At 35.1% G+C, this 25300-nt stretch overlaps 1 protein-coding gene across 2 annotated transcripts; it reads right to left on the bottom strand.

Annotated features, from left to right (window-relative positions):
* Positions 1-333: 333 nt before the first annotated feature.
* ACTR6 (actin related protein 6) lies at positions 334-24819 on the bottom strand. 2 transcript variants are annotated; one of them, XM_039245599.1, is made up of 11 exons: positions 24713-24819; positions 23033-23150; positions 22237-22305; positions 20485-20608; positions 18652-18787; positions 18504-18560; positions 13054-13152; positions 12880-12958; positions 6387-6558; positions 4093-4231; positions 334-1037 (listed from the first exon to the last, which is right to left on the bottom strand). In XM_039245599.1, exons 1-11 carry the CDS (start codon positions 24778-24780, stop codon positions 908-910), a joined length of 1191 nt encoding a protein of 396 aa, XP_039101530.1. In that variant the 5' UTR covers positions 24781-24819; the 3' UTR covers positions 334-907. The 2 variants fall into 2 exon arrangements, with proteins under 2 accessions (XP_039101530.1, XP_039101531.1); XM_039245600.1 differs by lacking the exon at positions 22237-22305.
* Between the last annotated feature and the right edge of the window lie 481 nt (positions 24820-25300).

Genomic DNA, 25300 nt, shown 5'->3' on the forward strand with positions numbered 1-25300 from the left:
TTGTCCCACTGATAAATTTTGTTTTGCTTGGAATAGCCCAAATGAGTTTCTCCTGTTTGCAAGCAAAGCCTACCTCTTTTTCATTAATGTCATTGTCAGGTGTTTCCTTAAATTGGATATCTGTAGCTTTTAACACCTTAATATGCTTATTGCGGATTATAAAAGAGGTTTTTTTGTGTATGTATGTGTGCCCCTATAAGAGTTTTTAAAACAAATCACTAACATTTGTTTCAAGAGTTTTTGACGAACCATGAGTTAATTTCAAATTTCTTTTCATCTTAAAAAAACGGTCCAGTATTTTTATGAGTGAAATAATACATTTTTGCCAACATAGTACTGATTAAAAGACACTTTAATAAATTGGCTTTAGTTTCCACCTTTTTGAATTTATTCTAAATAAAAACCAAATGTTAAACACAAATAAGAGGAGTCTTCCCAACTTTAGTATATGTGAATAAAAATGGCAATTTTTAGATAAATTACTTAGTTCTAGAAAAGAAATCATATCAGCCCAAAAACATTTTAGGCAATCCCTCCCTATTCATAGTCACACAAAATGGCTTTCCAAGGAAAACTGACCAGTGACTTACGTTTGTGCTCCCAGCTATAAAGAATTACATTCAAAATGCATTTACCCTTCTAATGAAAGACAACCTATTCTTAGGAACAGTGTTAAGCACTGTTATGGTAGTCTAACTCCTAAATGCAAATATGAGCTGAGATATAGTTTACTGTAATAACTTAGCTAAGAAACCTTTGAAAATTAGCCATGGATCAAAGTGTTCACATAAGTTTAAGATCTTATCTTAAGATGAAAGGTAACACAGATCCTTAACCTACTTTAAAAAGAACACTGAAATTAAACCTTTCAATCACAGCTAGTCAAAACTTTAATTCAGAATGTTTCTTAAATATCAAATTTCTCTTCACAGACGCTATGTCCATTTTCTTCATAGTCTTCTCTTGTTACTACCATATCTTCAAAATCGTCATTCTCTGATATCAATTTTCCACCTTCCCAGGCATAAGTAATAGGGCTAAAAATAAAGTTAAAGTAAATGAACCCAGATGATTTTACAGAACTGAAATGCAGAAAACATTCATTAGTAACTGAAACGTGGCCATCTCTACCCAACCTGATTTAAAAGAAAGTAACTTAAAGTGTGAAAATAAAGCATAAGCTTCATAAGAATAAGGCAACCTATGAAAGAAAAGAACCTTGGTCGCCAGAACAACTAATCATTTTTTCTTTAACCTGTGCCCTGAATTTATGGACCCTCTACTTCTAATAAAAAAACAAGATTATAAGCAAAATATCAAAAATGCATAAAAGGAAAAACACTGTCATAACTGAATCTAAATTCTGTGTGTGTCAAAGATATGTCATCTCACTAATTTGTACAGCAACCCATGAAACAACATATTTGTCATTTTGCAGATTTAGGAAAATGAGGCTCAGAGAGGTTTTCAGTCCGTGCTTTTGCTGCTACCCTTTCTTCTGATAAATGAAATATATAGAAACACATTGCATAGGGGCGCCTGGGTGGCTCAGTCGGTTGAGCATCCGACTTCGGCTCAGGTCATGATCTCACGGTTCATGGGTTCGAGCCCCGCATTGGGCTCTGTGCTGACAGCTCAGAGCCTGGAGCTGCTTCAGATTCTGTGTCTCCCTCTCTCTGACTCTCCCCTGCTCACGCTGTCTGTCTCTCTCAAAAATAAAATTTAAAAAAAATTAAAAAAAAAAAAAGAAACACATTGCATAATAAACAGTTACACGGTAGGACAAAGACAGTAAGTAAAATTGAAACATATAAAACATCTAGTTTGGTTTTATCTCTAACTAAGGTGATACTTTATGTTATGACTCAATTCTATTTCTAATGTTCCTTTCCCCCAGTTCAGTTTTTAAAATTTGAAAAATGATGAAAAGTTAATAAATGTTTTCCTTATTGTAGTCCATACATGTAACATACATATGTGTGTATATAAAACAGATGTGTAATGAAGACTTGATGAATAAAAGAATAAAAACTTTTTCTGTGGATCCCTTGGCATATAATGTGTGCATGACTTGAATTTAAAACGCAAGATAAAAAACATGCGGGCAAACAAAACAAAAGTATGGGAAATAAAGAGACGTAGTGGAAAAAATAATAATAAAATAAGTACACAGGATGAAGATCCAGTATGCTTCATATTCTATAAAGTATATGGACATTAATGCTGATAATCATTACAATATCCAACAACTATTTACTCTCTAATCTGATAGCTAAAAATTAAGTGAGCAGACAAGGGCCTTCTAGTAAGTGCTATTAATTTAGAAAAATCCTACTTTTCCTTTAAAACAAGACTCTAAAATTAAGAGTCAGGTATATGGGGTCTTATTAGTAAGACACTTATGACTAGGACAGTGGGGAGGAGGTGTTAGACATACTTTTCGTAAGAGACATGTATTTGTTACTGATTTAAGATAAAGAGAACCAGGTTTTGGCCTGGCCACTGCTATTAACTTACTATCACAGCCCTTATTTCTTTATTTACAATGTAAAAACATTGAACGGATGACCTGTAAGCCTTTCTTCTCTCTCTCTCTCTCTCTTTTTTTTTTTATGTTTGTTTATTTTTGAGAGAAAGAGAGGGAGTGGGGATTGGGCAGAGGTGGGGGGGACAGAGGATCCAAAGGAGGCTCTGCACTGACAGCAAACAGCCCTGATACGGGACTCAAACTCACGAATCACAAGATCATGACCTGAGCTGAAGTCAGACGTTCAACTGACTGAACCACCCAAGCACCCCTATAAGTCTTTCTTAAGGTTCTAAAATTAAACCATTTTTCCCCCCACAAAAGTGGAATGATACCTGTTTTTCTCAGTAGAGTAGGATAGGGCTTAGATATAAAAGATTTCTGAATCAAGAAAAAAAAATGACTACTGGGGTGCCTTGGTGGCTCAGTTGGTTAAGTCTCCAACTCCTGATTTCAGCTCAGGTCATGACCTCCCAGTTCATGAGTTCAAGCAAGCCCCGCATTGGACTCCACGCTGACCATGTGCGGACAGTACAGAGCCTGCTTGGGATTCTCTCCCTCTCTCTCTGCCCCTTCTGTGTGCTCTCTCTCTCTCAAAATAAATGAACTTTAAAAAAAAAAAGGCTGGTTTAATGTAAAAAGTTTACTAAAATACAGGTATCTCGTTTTTCAAAAGTTTGTATTACGCCACTTCCCTTTTACAAGAGACTACATTAGTACCTATTTTTGCTAACTGAAGATTTTTGCTTTTCCAAAAAAATAAAAAAAAAACAAAAAGCAAAACAGTATTCAGCACTCATTCTACAGCGAGCCATTAGAGAGGCGGCACACACCTAAGCAGCGAGAGTGGCACTGCTAAGCTCCTTCCCCAGGAACTACACTCAGCTTCTCAGCTTCGAGCTCCATAGCTGTGAACTGTGTCTTTGAGCATCTATGTATTATCTCCATTTATTTTGTTAGCAAGATTTGTCCTAATGTATCAGAAAAGCCTAAGAGAAGTTATTCTTTGGGTCTGGAAAGGCTCAAAATTTTTCTATAAAAATGAATGGTAATTGCTTCTTCATTTTACACCATTTGACTTACAAAAAGGTTTCAGAAAAATATTCTACTTTTGGATGGCAGCGGAAACCTATTGTTAACAATTGTTTTAAAACATTCCAAAACAACTTACAGATTGACATAATTTATCTTAAAGGTTTAGTTCTTATTCTTGATAGAAACTGTCAAGAAATGACACATCTTAGATAAAAAAATCAGATTATAAACTGATTGCTTTGCCTATAAAAATCTCTTAGGAACGAGGATTGATTTACTATATGGATATTGTCTTATATTAATTGAGCACCCCTTATGTACCAACCATTACGGCTGGCACTTTACATACTTCATCCCACTTAGCCCACTGAAATGTCAGGTTTATTAGTTCAATTTTTGAGAAAGGGAAAATCAGAATCCAGAAGTGAAGTGAAACAAACTTGCCAGAACCAGGTTTAAACTCAAGTCTGCCTACTGACCATTTTACCTACAAAATGACTTCCATGTTTAATCTATCAGCCAACACTTACTTTTCAGGCAGCACAACTGAAACATCGTAATCTGTTGGAGTGAGACATCGAACTTCTGAGTAAACCCGATCTCTAAATCCCGGGAAAAGGGAATTTCCTCCTGTCAAAACAATGTTCTTAAAAAAATGCGGCTGCATTTCTTTAAGAGGGGAAAAAAAAAAAAAAGAAAAAAAGGCATCAGAAAATCTGTTTACTTATCTTTCTGGAAAGATGAATGTGAACGTTTAGGTAAAAACAATCAGTTATAGTAACTGATTAGGAAACTATATACTTTTTTTTTTTTAAAGATTTTATTTTTTTAATGTTTTATTTATTTCTAGGAGAGAGAGAGAGAGAGACAGCGTGAGCAGGGGAGGGTCAGAGAGAGAGGGAGTGACAGACTCCGAAACAGGTTCCAGGCTCTGAGCTGGCAGTCAGCACAGAGCCCGATGCGGGGCTCGAACCCACGAACCGCGAGATCATGACCTAAGCGAAAGTGGGACGCTTAACCGACTAAGCCACCCAGGCGCCCCAGGAAACTATATACTTTTTTAATAACCATAAGAATTATTTATAAGAGTTCATAATGAGGTTAAAGTTTACAGAAGTTGACACATCAAAGAGAGTAAAATATGACCTCATAGATCTTTAAAAAAAGGCTAAGGTGAAGGAGTTGAACTACTGGCTACTTGTTACATACAGATAGAAGCTACACATAAATGGGTAACATTCTAGAAGCAGACAGTTGATAATCATACTTCTTCCCTAAATGGATGAGGTCTTTCTGTAGGCCGAGATTGTGAGCTAGTATAAGGCTAACATGGAGGGCCTTCAAGACATTTTAACTTGGAGCCCAAATTTCCACGTTATCTCATTGAGACAGTCATAGTTATTGTGCAATATTTACATTTAATAGTGAAAAATATTCATAATCCATAATAATAAAGGATCTTATGTTCTATATTCATTAAAGTTACATACTGGCAAACATTAAGTGCCACATCATTAGCTGGTAAAAGTCTACTAACCATCATGGGAAAATTAATTAGTTAAATAAATAAATTATTACCAGTCACCATACACAAAGCTTCTGTTCATAAAACAGGGGCAGACTTCCCTCATATTGATACTAAGCCTCATGGCATTAAAGCAGTGTAGTATAAAATGCTGTATAACAATAACTGCAACCTTATATAAAATGTGAAATTAATGAGAACACAAAAACAGTTGTGAAATAATTATATTAAGGTGATAGCATGATGTGATTTTTTTTTTTTAAATGGGAGGAAAGGACATTGCAAATGCTAGATCTGCTCCACTGCCTGGACTGTTCCTTATGAACTACGAAGACACTTTGGAGATATAAAAGTACTCTCTAAAACTCTAGAAAATTATGTAGGTGAAGCCTGCTTCAGGAGAACCCACATATCACTGAAAATCACCATACTTCAGCCTCATTAAAATAACTTCCTATAGGGATGCCTGTGTGGCTCAGTAGGTTAAGCATCCAACTCTTGATTTCACCTCAGATTTACACTGTTACAGCTCATGAGTTCGAGTTCCATGTTGGGCTCTGCACTTACAGTGCACAGCCTTCTTGGGATTCTCTTTCTACTTCTCTCTCTGCCCTCCTCTGCTCTCTCTCTCTCTCTCTCTCTCAAATAAATAAACAAACACTAAAAAAATTAACTTCCTGTATATTATTCCAAATAAAACTGAAAGAAGAATCTAATCCCATCATAGCTAAAAACAATCACTTTGTTAAATTATAAATTTCTCTGTAAATAAATGAGTTAAATGAAAACCTTTTTAAAATGGACACAGCAACTTAAGAGTCATGGAGAGATTAAGTTCTTCAAGCTTTTTTTTTTTTTTTTAAATGTTAATTTAATTTTGAGAGACAGAGATAGAGTGTGAGGTAGGGGGGCTAGAGAGAGAAGGAGATGCAGAATCTGAAGCAGGCTCCAGGCTCTGAGCTGTCAGCATGGAGCCCGATGCAGAGCTCGAACCCACGGACTGTAAGATCATGACCCGAGCCAAAGTCGAACACTTAACTGACTGAGCCACCCAGGCACCCCTAATTTCTTCAAGTTTAAATAGACCACAATAACTTTCCCTGTATCAAATTTCTAATCTAGGACCAATAAAGTAAGAATTATTCAAGTGCACCATCAGATTTGGAAATCTACAAATAAAACAGACTTGGCATTTGCCCGAAATTACTTAGAAAGCTCAGATGATTTCTCTATGGTTCACAGAGCTTATTACGTTTTTAGAAGTATCATTATGTCTTAATACTTTAATTATTCATGTACCTTCAGGTAAGTTCTGAATTGAATAGACGATAGCTTCTGGAATACCCATTTCTTGAATGCCTATATCAGAAGGATTAAAGAGTATTTCTGGAACAGCAAATCTCTCATTGGCCAGACGAAGAATTTGTTCACCAGATTTATATTTTCCACTCAACACCATCTCTTCCCTTGGCTTAAAGAAATATAAGAATAAACAAGTTTTAGCTACATTTTCTAGCTCATGTAACTAATAACATTTAGTAACATGTTATTTTAATATATTAACCATGTTCTTGGAAGTTTCAGGATTCTCAAAAGTTAGGAAACTGTGGCCTTCTCTGCTGCCTAATCTATACAAAGAAATAATTGCTGACTCTACTGTAGCTGCTCCCCAAAAGATGATCTGGATTTATTCCACACATTTTAAAACACAAAGACAAGTAGAAAAGAGGAGAGGGGACCTTATACTCTACCTATAATAATAGACCGATTTCAGCTTCTAGAGAACAAATAATATACTCTAAAAAACATTTACTATGTCTAGAAGTGACTGAGTGGCTCAGTCAGTTGAGTGTTGTACTCTTGATTTTGGCTCAGGTCATAATCTCATGGTTTATAGGATTAAGCCTCACATCAGGTTTTGCACTGATGGCATGGAGCCTGCTTGGGATTCTCTCTCTCCCTCTTTCTCTGCCCCTCCCTCATGTATACTCTCTTTCTCTCTCAAAATAAATAAACATTTAAGGAACCATTTACTAGAGCACTTGAGTGGCTTAGTCGGTTGGGAGTCTGACTTCGGCTCAGGTAATGATCTTGCAGCTCTTGGGTTTGAACCCTGCATCAAGCTAGCCTGGAGTCTGCTTCAGATTCTGTGTCTCCCTCTTACTCTGCCCCTCCCCCACTTGTGCATGCTCTCTCTCAAAAATATATATTTTAAAAACTTTCTGTAAACCATTTACTATGTCTTTTGTTTCTATAGCTACCAACTTTGACTCTCTTTTTATTGATTGATTGGTTTTTAAGTAAGCTCTATGCCCAGCATGAGATTTGAACTCATGACCCTGAGATCCAGAGTTGCATCCTCTACCAACTGAGCCAGCCTGGAGACTCTACTCTCCTATTTTAGATATTTATTGGACCTTGTGCCTCTATTCAGTAAGATTTCCCCTTTCCTTTGTACAAAAAAAAAATTAGATATTTAAACTTATTTATTCAATCTTCAAAAATTAGTTTTGAAATCCATGGACTTTATCAATGAAATTTTCCTGTTATTTACTGCTGAGATGTGTTCCTGAAGAGACCAGAAAAAATAATTTTTTTTTAAAACAATCTTCTACCACACTCTATACCATTAAAATAATGGTCCTTCCCAATTTTACTTAAGAATCATCAGCTCGGGCCCCTGGGTGGCGCAGTTGGTTAAGCATCTGATTTTGGCTTAGGTTATGATTTCATAGTTCATGAGTTTGAGCTCCACTGACAGCTCGGAGCTTAGAGCCTCCTTCAGATTCTGTGTCCCCCTCTCTCTTTGCCCATCTCCCGCTCTTGCTCCCTGTCTCAAAAAATAAACATTTAAAAAATTTTTCTTTTAAATATCAGTTATTATAGATTCAGTTATAGAAATTCATTTGCAATTATCTATGCAATTTTCCTCTTAGAAGAGACTATAACCCAATCCTTTATATACATATAGTAAACTTCAAATATATAAAAATATTAATAATTACTTAAGACTAGGGGCACCTGGGTGGCTCAGTTGGTTATACATCTGACTTTGGTTCAGGACAAGATCTCACGGTTTGTGACACTGAGCCACACATTGGGCTCTATGCTGTCTCTTTCTGTCTCTCTCAAAATTAAATAAACATTAAAAAAAAATTACTGAAGACTAATGTATTTAAATTATAATCAGTACGTACAATATATTCCTTTCACTACATTGCCTCCCTTAACCCAGATATAATTCTAAATTCTATCATTGGATATTCCAAGCTCAAAACATTATTCCTAAATATAAATATCCAAAATTATGTAATTTTCATAATACTCTAAGAAGAACAGGGAAAACTGCAAATCACTTTTAACCCAATAATCTAGTATTAGAGTAACAGAGAAAAGTATTCCTTCATAGTAGTCTACCTTCTCAGGCAGAAAGAAAAATATTTCCTATAAATTTATTAATTTATAAATTTACTTAAAAGTGATAGTGGCTTGAGTTTAAAGCATATAACTCATTTTATCAACACTCAAAACAATCAGAAACAGATGCAAACTTGGGGGAAATTCAGGTGACAAAACATTAGAGATTATATGATACAGTTCATTACCAAGATTTTACAGAAGAGGATCATGTGACTGTCCGAGGATCAAATATCTAAACTAGGGGAAAGAGCCAGAACTAGATATCCTTGTTGACTGTTGGCTCTAAAGCATTAATCATTAATATGTAATCTGGAACTACAAGTAGTTTCTGTTTTAAAAGTACAACTCCAAAAAGATTTTTTAGGACATAGACAAATGAAAGAATTTAGAAGAGCTGCTGGGAGTTGCTATTTTAGTCAATGCAGGCCATGATTACTAGACAGCCTCATAAATTTTGTTCCAATACTGTAAAAGAAATGATCAGTTTAAATTACAATGGCTCTGCACAAAGTGTTACTATAATCATTAATTATGAGCCAGATTTTCTAATTTAAGTCCATACACTTTATTAGGCATCCTCTTTCTGATAAGAGATATAACTGGAATCTGTATCAGTTGTAATCAGTAACAATACCATAGAGCCTATTATTTTTATTGTTACTATAATTTACTAGAAATGGAGAAATGGAGGTTGTACCTTTCTCCAAGTACTCAAAAATAGTCTTTTTTTTTTCTTTTAGAGAAAGCATGAGAGCATGAGCAGGCAGAGGGGCAGAGAGAGAGAAACCCAATCAGGTTCAATGTCCAGTGTGGAGCCAGATGTGGTGATCGATCATACTACCCTGGGATCGTGACCTGAGCCTAAGTCAAGAGTCAGATATTCAACCAACTGAGCTACCCTGATACTCCTAAATATATTCTTGAATAGTTTTAATGATACTCTTAAGTATAAGGGCTCTCAAATAATTAATAGTTTTTCATTTTATATAGTTATTATTTTTTCTAATTTCATAAACATATATCAAAATAAACAAAGAAAAAATTAAAAAATATAAACATATATCTGCTCTTATCAAAGTTGTTGCATATCAGGCAACAATGAAGTTAACCAAGTACTACACTCAATACACTTTAGAATTAATTCTAATACATATGAAATAAAACTGTTTCTACATCTTAAAATTATTGGGGTGCCTAGTGGCTAAATAAAAAAATAAAAAATAAATCTTAAAATTATTAAGAGAGGTATATATACATAATTTTTTGTATTTTGTTATTGTTTAGTCTTTTTTTTCCAATATGCACATGATTTAACATGTACAGGTGGCATGTGAACATTGGTTTGAACTATATGGGTTCACTTATGTGCAGATTCTTTTTACAGTACATTACTGTAAATGTATTTTCTCTTTATGATTTTCTTAATAACATTTTTTTCTAGCTTATTTTAAGAATGTAGTATATAATGCATACAACATACAAAATATGTGTTAATCAACTTTATGTTATTAAGACTTGCAGTCATCTGTAGGCCAGTAGTAGTTAAGTTTTTTGCAGGGAAGGGGACAGGTCAAGGTATATGTAGATTTTCAACTGGGTGGGGCAGGGGGATGTCAGTTGTTCAAGGGTCAACTATATTGTGATTAAATGATAAATTTTAACACTGACAAAGTAAAGATTAAACTATTATTTTTGAAATAAAAATTCAATGTAACATTCCATCATCTGGCAAAAGTCCAGGCCAACTGACTCTGTCTACTCAAATGGTGTTAAAGTCTACAAATTAAGAAGGAGCCTATACTGAATTAATGAAGCTTAGTCTATAACCAGATATTGTTCACAAAGCCAAAGGCCAATAAAAGAGCTGTGGGGCGCCTGGGTGGCTCAGCCAGTTAAGCTTCTGGCTCTTGATTTTCGCTCAGGTCATGATCTCATGGTTCCTGAGTTTGAGCCCCACATCAGACTCCTTGCTGACAGTGCAGAGCCTTCTCGGGATTCTCTCTCTTCTTCTCTCTCTGCCCCTCCCCTGTGCTCACTCTCTCTCTCTCAAAACAAACTTTAAAAAAAAAGGGGGGGGGCTGCAAACAATATTATGTGGCTTCTGCCTTTTTTCTCCAAAGATGGTAAGTAAAACAATGGTCAATTCAAGGAATAACCACATCTATATTGGCTAACTATCTATAAGGTGCAGGTTTAAGAAAACAAGGCTTACAATCTGGCAAGGAGAAAACAGGCAGCATTCAGCAGATAATGTCCAGTAAACTGATAGGGTGTCATTTGCAGGGCAGAAGAGAATACATTTAAAAAAGAAAAAAATGTACAGACTTGGTTGACAGTAAAATTATCTGGAAGAGATTTTTGTAAGATTAGGTTATCAAATATAAGCACTAAGCATTTCCAGGGACAAGAACTAAGAACATGGATATAGATTATTTTTCAAGTGCCCTGGGTGAGTCCAACAATCAGGTTTGTAAAAATTGGGAATCATTGAGCCCTGTGGAAATATGGATGACTTTGCTACCATTAACTCTACAAAGTGCTATAAATGATCTGCAAGGTGTTTTATATAACTGGAGTACTTTAATGAGTAATAATATATGAAGATGGTGTTGTCTATATATTTGCAGTTTTCATTGTCTCGTAAAAGAAGTACAACTTGGGCTTCCAGTTCACAAACAAGCAACTTGATCTCATAATTTGTCCCAACTCCCACTTCTGAAAGCCAACCTATGACCTTCTGCAAGGATCTGTTTCCAAGAACACTACAGGATGATGTCAATTTTATAAGGCTTTGGGTAGCCTTCTCAGAATTCTGACTTGTATTTTACTTCAATAATATGGTCAAAAATATATATGTTTTTTAATTTTAGGCATATAAAGAAGTATACATGATTAAAAGAAGTATAAAACCTATGTATCCATGAATTAGTTTAGTAGAACTTTATAAATTATAACTCTCCCCTTTAATTTTTTTAAGTTTATTTATTTACAGAGAGACAGAGAGAGCAAGCAGGGGAGGGGGAGAGAGAGAGGGGAAGGGCAGAGAGGGGAGAGAATGAATCTCAAGCAGGTTCTGCACTGTCAGCATAGAGCCCGATGTGGGGCTCAAATTCACGAACTGCAAGATCATGACCTGAGCCAAAACCAAGAGTTGGACACTTAACCAACTGAGCCACCCAAGAGTCCCTTTTGTTTTTTTAATTTTTTTTATCACTCCCCTTTTTAATTTGGTGTTACCACTCACAGTTTTATACTTTTACTTCATACTTATGTATTCTTTTTTTAAAATGTTTATTCATTTTTGAGAGACAGAGGGACAGAGCCTGAGTGGGGGAGGAGCAGAGAGACAGGGAGACATAGAATCCCAAGCAGGGTCCAGGCTCTGAGCTGTCAGCAACAAAGCCAGATGCACGGCTAGAAACCCAAAAGCCATGAGATCATGACCTGAACTGAAGTCAGACACTCAAGTGACTGAACCACCCAGGCACCCCAATACTTACGTATTCTTAAACAACATAAATTATTATTCCACACAGCCTGAAATGCTATATATCCTCCTAAAACTTGCTTAAAGACATCATGTTTTAGATGCTTTAGACAGAAACATGTTTCTGAGATTTGTCCATGATTATCATGTAGCTCTGTTTCATTTTCACTATTCCTTATTTTATGAGTATGTCAAAATTTATTTATTCTCCTCCATTAGTGGATATTTGGGCTCTTCCCAATCTTTCACTCTTTTAAAGTATACTGCAATGAATGATACCATATATGTCTCCTTGTGGAAAGATGCTCACATTTCTGACCAAAGATTTTTAATTTCCCAACAGTCCTCTATCAACCCAGCTAAAAGAGCTAACTTCACACTTACTCAAACATAGAACTGACAGTTTACCTGAGCTGATCAAAGATAACGAGAAATTACTTTGACATCCAAAATAAATTGCTTCTTAACACTTTGAAAGTGCACTGGATTCTGCCCTTTTCAACTACAATCTGATCATATCAGACCAAAGAAGTAAACTACAGCCATGTCAGCTATGTCAATAATTGTCACAATTGACAAACAATCAACCTCTAACTGAGTTTACACTAATTCTTAAGAAAATAGAAAAGAGTTAACCATAACATAGGTAATGATCCTATCAGCTCCAGATTGGTCCCATGTACTATCATTCAGCTGACAGTTCTTTTTCTAAATAACTTTAATGAAATTTTTATTGATCACTTATACAGTTGTGCCTGGAGAAATGGCCACCAGGAAAACAGTTATCAACAACTCTGTAAGACTCTACCAAACCCAACTAGATGTTTTTCAAATCTGCCTGAAGTGGTCACTTCAAGAAATGTCATTGAGTATTTTTTAAATTACCTTACAAAAGCCCTTTTTAATTGTACTGAAGTCAGGCAAAACATAGTCTATCATTACTGTATTTTCTTCTCCTTTCAACCTAGAAAATGAATTAGAGATATGTGAAATAATTAACTATGTATAACATTACCCAAGAATCAATTTTCTGATTCTTAGATTACTTATTATACGTACTTCGCAATATCCATATCTCTATAAAAATCCTGAGACACATAACATACGTCTTCTTTCACTTGATTAATCACGTGTGTTTCATCCATAACATGTAGCTGCCTAAACAGAAATAAAATGGTAACAATTGAAACGGAAAATATAAGTATAATTTACAATTACCATTTAAAATATTTTTTCTGGGGTGCTTGGGTGGCTCAGTCAGTTAAGCCTTCGACTTCAGCTTCACAAACTTCGCGGTTTGTGAGTTCAAGCCCCACGTCAGGCTCTGTGCAGATAGCTTGGAGCCTGGAGCCTGCTCGGATTCTGTATCTCCCTCTCTCTCTGCCCCTCTCATGCTTGTGCTCTCTCTCTCTCTCAAAAATAAATAAAGATTAAAAAAATCTTTTAATAAAAAAATATTTTTTTCTGAAATCAAATCTTTGGGTAACTGATTTTTTTAAATATTAAATTTCTGAATGTGAAAAATATGTTCAACTTTAAGGAATAATTATACTTCCATTATATTTAATCTCCATATTACCCGTCTGAAGGCATATATCAGTCCAGTTTGCAAAAAGTAGCTGAAAATGAAGGCTTTAAGTAAGGTAAGGTTTATTCAATCAGAGAACAAACCTTTTCCTCTAACTATTCTGAATAGAATCTTGCTAAAATGACTTAACTCTTTGCACTTGCTTTTCTGATTATAATAGTATTGTGGGTCAGCACACAGCACTTTGGCACATAGTAGATGCCTAATAAATATTTGATGAGTGAATCCAAGAAAACACAGGCTTAATGACGAAAACAAAGCTGCTTTAAAAAACAAAACTGAAGACAACACAAACAAATGGAAAGATATTCCATGCTCATGGCTCAGAACAATGAATGTTATTAAAATGCCCACACTACCCAAAGCAATCTACAAATTCAGTGTAATCCCTATCAAAATACTAACAGTATTTTTCAGAGAATTAGGACAAATCATCCTAAAATTTGTTTGGAACAACAAAAGATCCCAAAAAGCCAAAGCAATCTTGAAAAAGAACAAAGCTGCAAGGTATCACAATCCCAGATTTCAAAATACCCTACAAGATACACTACAAAGTTGTAGTAGTAAGAACAGTATGGTACTAGCAGAAAAACAGACACATAGATCAATAGAAGAGCACAGAGCACAGAAATAAACCCATGTGTATATGGTCAATTAATCTACAACAAAGGAAACAAGGATATATAATGGGGAAAAGAGTCTCTTCAATAAATGATGCAGGGAATACTGGACAGATACATGCAAAAGAATGAACCTGGACCACTTTCTTACTTTATACACAAAAACAAACTCAAAATGAATTAAAAATCTAAATGTGAAACCTGAAACCATAAAATTCCTCAAAGAAAACATAAACAGTAATATTTTGGACATTGGCTTCAGCAACATTTTTCTAGACATGTCTCCTCCAGTCAAGGAAACAAGTGAAAATAAAACTATTGGAAGTACACTCATACAAAAATATTCCACACAGTGAAGGGAACCATTAACAAAATGAAAAGACAACCTACTGAATGGGAGAAGGTATTTATAAATGATATATCTGAAATGATATATCTGATAAGGGGTTAATATCTAAAATATATAAAGAAATTTTATAACTCAACACCAAAAAAACAAATCCTCTGATTAAAAATGGGAAGAGGACCTGGATAGACATTTTACCAAAGACAACATGCAGACAGCCAAGAGACACATGAAAAGATGCTCAACATCACTCTCATCAGGAAGATGCAAATCAGAATCACAGTGAGATATCAGTTCACACTTGTCAGAACGGCTAGTATCAAAAAGAAGAAATAACAAGAGTTGGCAACAATATAGAAAAAGAGAAATTCTCAAGCACTGCTGGTGGGAATGTAAATTTGTAGAGCCACTGTGGAAAACAGTATGAAGGTTCCTCAAAAAATTAAAAATAGAGAGGCACCTGGTTGGCTCAGTCGGTTAAGTGTCTGGCTTGGGGTCAGGTCACATTTGGTGAGTTCGAGCCCCACATCAGGCTCTCTGTTGTCAGCCCAGAGCCCACTTTGGATACTCTGTCTCCCTCTCTCTCTGCCCCTCCCCCCTTCTCGCTCTCAAAAATAAACCTTTTTTAAGTTAAAAACAGAAATACCATATGATCGGGGCGCCTGAGTGGCTCAGTCAGTTAAGCGTCTGACTTTGGATCAGGTCATGATCTCACGGTTCGTGGGTTCGAGCCCCGCGTCAGGCTCTGTGCTGACAGCTAGCTCAGAGCCTGGAGCCTGCTTCGGATTCTGTGTCTCCCCCTCTCTCTGACCCTCCCCTGCTCACACTGTCTCTCTCTCTCTCAGAAATAAATAAAACATTAAAAAGAATTAAAAAAAAAAGAAATACCATATGATCCAGTAATTTACCCAAAGAAAACAAAAAGCCTAATTTGAAGAAATATATGTACCCCTGTTTATTGAAACATTATTTATAATAGACAAAATACAGAAGCAACTTTAGTGTCCATTGATCGATACATGGATAAAGAAAATGTGGTGTGTACATCCACACACACAGCCACACTGGAATACTAAGCAGCCATAAAAAAGAATGAGATCTTGCCATTTGTGACAACATGGATACACTCAGTGTTTTATGCTAAATGAAATAAGTCAGATAAGGACAAATAATACATGATTTCACTTCTATGTGGAATCTAAAGAACAAAATAAACAAAGCAAAACCAGACCCATTAATACAGAGAACTGGTAGTTGCCAAAGGGGAGAAGGTGGGAAGATGGGCAAAACAGGTGAAGGAGAGTAGGAGGTACAGGCTTCCAGTTACAGAATGAATAAGGCAGAGGGATGAGAGGTTCAGCACAGGCAATATAGTCAACAGTACTGATGACAGATGGTAGTTACACTTATAGTAAGACAACATAGAGTTGTCAGATTACTATGTTGTACACCTGAAATTAACGTAACGTTGTCAACTGTACTTCAGTTTTAAAAATGTAAAAAAAGAAAAATGTGAAGTTATTTCCTTTGAATATTTTTCTCTACACATATATACTACATTTACTTTTTGTTTTAGACTAAACATCATCTCACATTTTCTTATGCTATTCTTCTTTAAAACTATGGTTATTTACAGCACCATGATATTTATTAGAGTGGTCTATTAGAATGTACTTAACATTCCTAGTGTTGGAAGTTTAGGTCAGGGAGGAAAGTTACCTATGCGTTTATAAACATGGACTTTGGTTTTGTTGTTGCTGTTTTTTAAGTAGGTTCTATGACCAACTTGGGGCTTGAACTCATGACAAGTTAAGATCAAAAGTTATATGCTCTACTGACTGAGCCAGCCAGGCACCCCAGAGACTTTGGTTGAATCACAATTTAGCAACCAAGCTACTTGACCTCTCTGGGACTCAATCTCTTCAACTCTAAAGGGATAATAATAATAAGATCACTGACTTAACACATCTGTGAGAAGTAAATGATTCTAGTTATACATGTAAAGTGATTAGCATAATCCTTATATTTATTAAATAAAAAACATTATTATTGCTTCCTTTTGCTTTTTGTTAACTTCATATATACCATATTTTACCTTAAGACTCACTATTGCACTAATGAAAAGAAAAGATGATAATTAAACTATGACAATTCTAAGGTACCAACAACTGAAAGATCCATCCCACTAGAGATGTGGAAAAAGTATATCTCAAGATCAATGCACTATAGGTACTTTTCTCTATATCTCAGATTATCTCATTATTTATTCATAGTCTAGAACAAAGAATTTGAAATACTTTTAGTACCTTGTTATATTGCCAAACTGTTTACCAGAAAAGATATTTCAAGTTATGCTCTGATCAGCAGCTCTACTAGGAAGTACCATAAAAAAAGAACTCTTATGTGTTAACCCATATATCCCAACCTTTCTTATTTGTTAACCCATATATCTCAACCTCCTAAATAAATGCTCTGTATTTACTGCAGATTTGTATTTATACTCTGATAAATACAAATAAATGTGTTTTTTTTTTAACACATGTTTGATTCACTCCAAAGTTCCTTTGGAGTGATGGAATAGATTGTGGTGGTGTTTACATGAACTTATATATGGGATAAAGTCCAATAGAAAAATATATATATGAATGCATGTAAAAAATGTTGAACACTGAACATGATCTGGGTAACAATATTATACCAGTGTCCATTTTATCATTTTTATAGTGTAATAGTTATACAAGATATTACTAAGGGTACATAGAGCTATATGTACTATTCTACAACTTCCTGGCTCTGTATTTATTTAAAAATAATAGGTTTTTTACAAATGTAGTAGAGCTGGGGGAGATGACTAAGGAGAATGGGTTTCTTTTTGGGGTAATGAAAATGTTCTAAGAATGTTCTAATATACTAAAACCCATTGGAAATGTATACTTTAAATGGGAGAATTGTATGGAATGTGAATTATCTCTCAATAAAGCTGTTTAAAAGACTAATGGTACATCTCACAGAATAAAGAAAGAATATGTGGGAGGAAAGGTAGAAGGAAATGCAGCTTCATTTACTTTCTTAAATGACATAGAGGGGAGCTCAGAGAGATATTAACAGTGTCATACCAGCCAAAGTTAATGTAGGAAGAAACTGAGATTTAAGAATCCTACATACAAAACAAAACAAATCCCACTTACATTTTTAAACAAAATAAAATTAAAAATAATAGCATAAATAAAATTTAGGAGAGGGAGAAGAGTTGGATGGGTTAAGTACACTAATTCCTTATCTTTTAATGATGGGCAGTCAACTAATATTAGTTAATCCACCAACAGAAATATCAGTATATTATTAAGGCTCATTGAAGCTAAAATTATAAAACATAAATACAGTTTAAAGATGATACTCTGTGTGGAATGGAACTGACATGAGAGATAGAAAGGGGAGGTAGAGATTTATTTTCCTTTGAAACCCTTATTTCCTTATACACATTTTTAATTTGTTAATTTGTTTTATAATGTATAACACTTATAGTTTTTATAACATTTATAATTTTAAAATGTTATAAACATATTAAACTCCCTAGAGCTTGGAAATATCCAAATTTTAGTGGATATTAGCATTTTATATGCTAGAAAGCTTTTCTTTCTCTTTTTTTTTTTTTTTTTTGTGAGCTCTACACCCTATGTGGAGCTTGAACTCACAACCCAGAGATCAAGAGTCATATGCTCCACTGACTGAGACAGCCAGGCACCCTGCTAGAAAGCTTTTCAAGTTGAACATCATTTGTATTTGTATTATATGATGCAGTTTTTAAAGCAATAGTACAGAATTGTTAATTGAAGCTACGACTAATGGTTAGGAATTATTTTACTTTGTTTTATTTTTAAGAACAATTTTAAATTACTTTAAAAAGTTCACCACCAGCAGTTAACCCACCCAAGGAATCAAAGCTAAGTATTACCTGTAAGATATAATCTCCTTTAGATGATTGGTTAGGAGTTTTCCTCCCACATTTATCCTAAAAAGGGAGAATACACATTTGGTTCAGTTTATCACACCTTTCATTCAGTTTTATCTTAAGAAAGACATGAAAATTAAATACAACTCACCGAATAATTGCTTCTTTTTTCTTTTTACTTCTACAGTAAGGAACTATATGTGTAAAGGAATATCCACTATCTACAATGATACAGCATAATTCAGAAGGATTATCTCGAAAATACCTGTGTGCACTGAGAGCACCAGCTATTTAAAAAAAGATAAAAAAAAAACCTGCATTAAATACAAGTAAAATGAATTTAAAGCAATAAAGAAAGGAAGCAAATTAAGGCAAGCAGAAAGAAACTTTCTTTTATTTCTATGTGCTAATTTAAAATAATATCCATTATTGTCACAAACTCGCTGCAGGGTTTAAGCTAAAACATCACATTTTTGTGGTAAATGTGATTTTAAAAATTTTGTCATTACATTTTTTAATTTATTTATTTAGAGAGGGAAAAAAACACAAGTGGGGGCAGGGCAGGAAGACAGAGGTGGGGGGGTGGGGGAGACAATCCTAAGCAGGCTCCGCACAGTTAATGAAGAGCCCGATGAGGGACTTGAAATCATGAAACACAGGTCATGAACTGAGTTAAAGTTGGACGCTTAACTGACTGAGCCATCCAGGTGTCCTTGTGATCAATTTTTAAAGGTAAATATTTATAATGCAATTATTTTAACAGCAGATAATTTCATTGAGCATTTATTACAGGCCAGACACTACTCTAAACTCCATGAGTGTTTGTGTTTTAATCTTCACAACAATTCCATTTTACAGATGAAGAAACTGAAGCATAGAGAAGTTAAATAATGTATCCAGTGTTATACAATTAGTAAGTAACAGAGCCAAGATTCAAACTTGGCCAGTGTGATTCTAGAGCAAGGTTTCTCAACCTCAGAACTACTGACATTTTGGGCCAGATAATTCCTTGTTGTTGGAAGCATTCCTGTGCATTTTAAGAGGTTCAGTAGCATTTATGTCCTCTACTCACTAGAAGCCAAGCGCACCCTCCCAGTTGTGAAAAACAAAAATGCCTCCAGATATTGCTAAATCTCCCCTAAGGGGCAAAATCACCTTTAGTTAACACTTTTCTAAAGATTGTGCTCTTAACCACTGTAGTATAATATCACACATATAGACTAAAAATCTGCAAGTTAAATATTTCAATACTTTCATTGTACAGTCCTGTAATATAATTCTAGCCTTTAATAAACTTACTTCTAGATGGCATTTTCAGATTGTTTTTCCTCATATTGGCATGCCAAGAGATTAACATTATTTCAATGAATAATAATGATAAACACATCAGTGACAGAAAAGATAACTACCTGAGAAACAATAATCTTTTAGAAATTAAAAATATGTGGCTAGTGGAGCCCCTAGCTGGCTTAGTTGGTAAAGCATGGGGAAGCTTGATCTAGGAGTTGTGAGTGTGAATCCCACACTAGGCATAGAGATTACTTAAAAAATATATACATGTTGGGGCTCCTGGGTGCCTCAGTCGGTTAAGCCTCTGACTTTTGATTTTGGCTCAGGTCATGATCTCAGGTTTGCAGGATCGAGCCCCATATCGGGGATGTCAGCACTGAGATTGTTTGTGATTCTCTCTCCTTCTCTCTCTGCCTCTCCCCTGCTCACATGCATGCATACACACTCTCTCTCAAAATATATAAACTTAAAAAAATATGTTGCTAGAAACGTCATTAGGGAGAAAATATTATATTAGTAAAAAGATGAAGTAAGTCTGACTAGATTATCTCTAAGAGTCCACCTAATTTTTAAATCCCATGTTTTATTTCCTCCAAATCTAAAAAACTGTCACCCAATATTTTTGGAAAATGAATGTTCCTCTGTATTCACTTCATATTTCTATAGCTTAATTGCAATCAAAATTTTAACTCACCATTTACTCTTAAGACTGCTTGGAACTGATATTCTTCAAATAGGATTTCATTCATTGATTCTTGAATTGAAGTGAAGTTAAAATATGGTTCCGTGATAATAATATTGGTATCTAAAAAATCAACCTATGAGAGAAAAAGATCCCAAAAGTTTTATAACTTTATAGTTACAAACACCTGTTTTACATACATAAACAAATGTATTAAATCCTCACAATCATAGAAAACAAGTCTTATTACTATCTTCATTTAATCATAGAGCAATCTGAGGTATAGAAGAGTTGAGTAAGTTACCAAGGTTCATATAACTAGTTAGGGACATAGCTAGGATTTGAACCCAGGACGTTTGTTTACAACGTATGAGTTTATGTAAAGTGCATAAACTCATGCACTTTATTATTCAATTTTAACTCTCTTAATGGTGGCATTAATAAAATGGCACTGTCAATTTGCTTGAAGATCATTATGAAAAGTAATGAACAATGTAAATGCAAGCAGTAGGGACATTATTTTGTTTTAAAATTTAAAATGCCAGAAGCTTTAGGACTTAATGTTTACATAATTATCTCCCACACCCTCCAGAAGCATTAAAAACTGAATATTCACTCACTTTACCTAAATTTTACATTACAGACATTAAAAGCACAAAGTTATCAAATAAGATTCACAATTCAAATATGTGGACAAAAAAATTTATTGTGAAAATAAAAATGAGATAGTGATTTGGTCTAATAATAGACACGTGAAGTGAAATTTTAATCTTGAGTTTCACAGACTATCTCTTAACTTCCAATTCCACTTCAAAATGGAAATTCTATTCACTTGCACTTATTTAATATTTTAAAAATCAAAGCTAAGAACAGTATATGAAGTGACTTAAATATATATCAGAAACATGTTGAAAAGTTAAATCTAGACACTTGAATTCTTTTCAACTTCAATCCTTGATTTACTCTCTGGAATCTGTCCTTGACCTTTCCTCTTTATTGCTACTGCCTTCACCTAAAATAATGCCTTCCCAATGCCCCTTCTTCCTCCATTCTCCTCTCCTTCTGATCTATCTTCTGTACTGCTAGCATAATTATCACCAGATATTTGTCTAAATCAGAAATCTGCCATCCTCCCCAAATGTATTACTCACCACAAAAGTCTTCTCTTCCATGGCTTGACATTGCCTAAGAAATAATGTCCATACATTTGCAATTACATCCCCTACACCCCATCTTACAGTGTGTGCTGGTAAATGCTCAACAACCAGATCTCCAGGAAAAAAAAAAAGCCCTGATTTGTAGTGCTTACCACAGTTATAAATACAGGCGCAAAGGGCAATTTCACGCTATCCTGAAAGTCACCAAACACTGAACACAGAGTTGGGAAGAGATGCATGCAATTGGTTCCCATGAGCTAGTATGAGCCAACTTCAGCACAGGATTATTCAGTAAAAACTCTGACTTCTATTCACCTTCATACCATGCACTCTCCCCTAGTAGATTTTAGCATAATCTCAAGCATGTATTACTTTTCATATACACGTATATTTTGGCACTATGCATAATCTTTAAAGTTAAAAATACGACTGATATAAATAAACATGCACAATAGATTTATTTATGTCATATTAATGAGTGAACTCTCTTTATATCCTATCTCAATGGTTCTTTTATTAACATGAGTTAATAAATCTTTGATGCTGTAAATTTTCATTTGAATAAGACATGGAAATAGAAATGTGAATACATACTCCAATATGTTACCTGATACATTTCTTTTCCAAAAAGGTAATCCCAAACTTGTCTTTGAACATCCCAATTCACCAAGTAGCCCTAAAAAAATTCTTGTATAAATTATCACAAATATTTGAATATTTAAAACTCACATTGATATATTCTAAATCACTAATTTCTCCTTATGGTTACCTTCACTACTGTAATATTGTTTAAATTCTAAATCAATTATATTGGTATGTTTTTCTCCTTTTAAAAATTCTAAAATTTACAAGTTAACAATAACGAAAATGTCAAAGGTTCAAAAGACATATTAGTATATGGAGACGCCACTTCATACTTACTTTTTTTTTTTTAATGTGTTCATCTTATTTAGCTTTAACATGAACAAGTAAAATTCAATATCCACAATCAGTAACTAAGTCATGGTCATTTATAAAACAAGACAAGTTAATTTCAATTTTTGGTTTTAATAAGATCTTATATAAAATTTAAATAACTTTTTCTCAGGGGTGCCTGGGTGGCTTAATTGGTTCAGCATCCAGCTTCAGCTCAGGTCATGATCTGATGGTCCATGAGATCGACCCAGGTGTCGGGCTCTGTGCTGACAGCTCAGAGCCTGGAGCCTGTTTCAGATTCTGTCTCCCTCTCTCTGCCCCTCCCCCACTCACACTCTGTCTTTAAAAAATAAATGTTAAAAAATTTTTAAATAACTTTTTCTCAGAGATGTAAAAATATTTCCATACATACACAATCTTAATTATAATTTAAAAATTGTCTTTAGGTTTAGGTTTAGATTGCTAGAAATGACATATAACTGAATTACCTTCTGAAAAGGAAGAATATAAAAGAGTCCAGAAGGGTCCTTTATTTCATCTATCTGGTTAGCAGTAAAAGTTTTAAGACGTGCTGTTTTTGATCTGAACTGACAGTTAGGAATTACCCTATCAATAAAGAACAAATAATATAATTATTCCCTAAATACTTCCTAAAAATACAATTACTTAACCATCCTACTGCTGGACAAAAAATATCCACAACCAATGTTTCTCATTCTGTCTTCAAGTAATTTTTTTTAAAAAGTATTTTTAAGTTCTAATATGTACCACATTCTACACTAGACCCTTTATCTTTCTCAAATACTCTTGAAGAAATTCTTCCAAGTGGGTATTGATCCTGCTACCACACAGATGACAGTCACGGCTTAAGTAAAGTTCCGGGTCTTTCTGGCTTTAATGTGGAAATCTTAATACCACTCTGGTAAAATATTTACAAGTTGAAAGTTCTGGCTATAAAAATTAAGTCTCTAGGAAGTCAAAAATTTTCAATTAGCAATATGCTATAGTGTACAGAAGTAGGGAGTAGTTTTAAACACGGTTGTTGCCCACCATAAACTTACAATCTAGTTAGGAAGACAAACTAGAGCCATTATCAACCATACACAGGTGTACACATGTATGTGTGTGTGGAGGAAGGGGGAAGAGGAAGAGAGAGAGAGAGCGAGAGAGCGAGCAAGAACGAGAGGGAGCGAGAGAGAGAGAATTGGGACAATATTGCACAAGTGTTTTGTACCTGCTTATTTCCTATGCTGTCAATTTTCTATATGTTTAAATACTCTTTGAGGACATGATTTTTTAAGACTGCATTGCAGTAAATCTTACGGTTGTATTACAATTGTAGTCAATTTTCTATTCTTATTTAGCTTTCCCCTTTTTTTTACTACAATACACAATGTCTAAAATACAGAGCATGCTACATTTCCTCCTATCAAACACCTCTTGTTTATTCCTTAGGAAACTGATAACAGAACTGCTGTGTCAAAGGATAAAAACAATGATACACATTGCAAAACACTTTCCAGACGACTGTTAACCAATTTACATTACTACGCGGTGATTGTCTTCTTTAAAAAGGAAAAAAAAGGAAAGGAGAAAGGGGGGAATCCTCTGTAAACATGACAGAAGAAAAGCATTTTTTCCTACATATATAACATATATGGTTTATGCTTGCCATTGTAGTAATTCTGTTAAATCGACTCTATCAACCAGGTCAGCCAATAAGCACTACGAAGGACTTAGACGCAAAGCCTTCAAAGTCTCCAATTACGAAGACAATGGTTTTCAAGCTTTTTGGAGGTCACAGAACCCATCGAGGATCTAATGAAATCCATAAATGAGTCCTCAAGAATATGCACACACACACACACACACACACAAATTCCTGAGGATTCATGAATTTGTGTGTACGCACCCCTCCTTCAGGAACCGCTTCTCTGGAAGCCTATTTTCCAGAGCTATTTCCTGTTATGAAAGGAACCCATCTCCCACTTCCGGGGCCGCGTAACCTAAATTAAGCATCCCAGACTCCCAGCTCCAACCACAGTGTCCCTCTGGCTCAGGTTAGGGCCACGTAGGAGCATTTGCAGTTTACTGTGACCCCAAAACGAAGCGTAGCATGTGAAACCGTTAAGGGTCCGTCGTGTCCTAAGGAGGGAGAGAACACTTACGACACATTTTCATGGCTGTAACCGATTTTGGCATTATAGGCTCCGTTATCCAGCACTAAGGTTGTCATCTTCACGCGAACCAAACTGCAGTCGCTCTCGCCTTCTAACTTCCGTTCACTCTTTTTCCGGTACTCTATGGTTTGCAAGGACCTAGCGTAAGAGGGCTTCCGGTCTCCCTTAGCAACTGAGGACGCCGGAAGCCAGAGACAGCACAATCTCTCCCCGAGTCAGTGAGTCCTGCGGTGCTTCTAAGCCTTGCCCCTTTACATCGGCGAGATCCAGCAAGAGTGGAAACGGCTAAGTGCCTTTTAGCCCATTGCATACTTGTGCTCTACTTTGCAGATTGACTCGCCCCTGCAAGTTTCTTCCAATCCTTGTAGCGAACCTGTAGCTTTGTGTGTGTGTTATAATAGTATTGTTCAGTGACATTTCCTAAAGTGCAAAACCATAAACGTGGAATTGGATATGAAGTCCCTTCAGCCTCATTCCCCACCACTGCCCATTCGACTGTAGGGTCCAACCACCCCTAAATTACAAATATACTTTTCCCTCCACCGTCCTGCTTTTCTACTCACTCAGACTCTTTCC

This window comes from Hyaena hyaena, unplaced genomic scaffold (assembly GCF_003009895.1).
Source record: "Hyaena hyaena isolate Hyena2069 unplaced genomic scaffold, ASM300989v1 scaffold_261, whole genome shotgun sequence".
Taxonomy (NCBI): Eukaryota; Metazoa; Chordata; class Mammalia; order Carnivora; family Hyaenidae; genus Hyaena; species Hyaena hyaena.

What these genes read in the sequence shown, in the direction of transcription:
- ACTR6 (XM_039245599.1), bottom strand. Translation starts at nt 24,780, where the DNA reads ATGACAACCTTAGTGCTGGATAACGGAGCCTATAATGCCAAAATCGGT. An exon ending in TACAGCCATGAAAATGTGTC is followed by an intron (nt 23,151 to 24,712) that starts GTAAGTGTTCTC and finishes CTTTATTGATAG; the next exon opens with GGTAATTCCTAACTGTCAGT. An exon ending in TTGGAAAAGAAATGTATCAG is followed by an intron (nt 20,609 to 22,236) that starts GTAACATATTGG and finishes TTTCTCTCATAG; the next exon opens with GTTGATTTTTTAGATACCAA.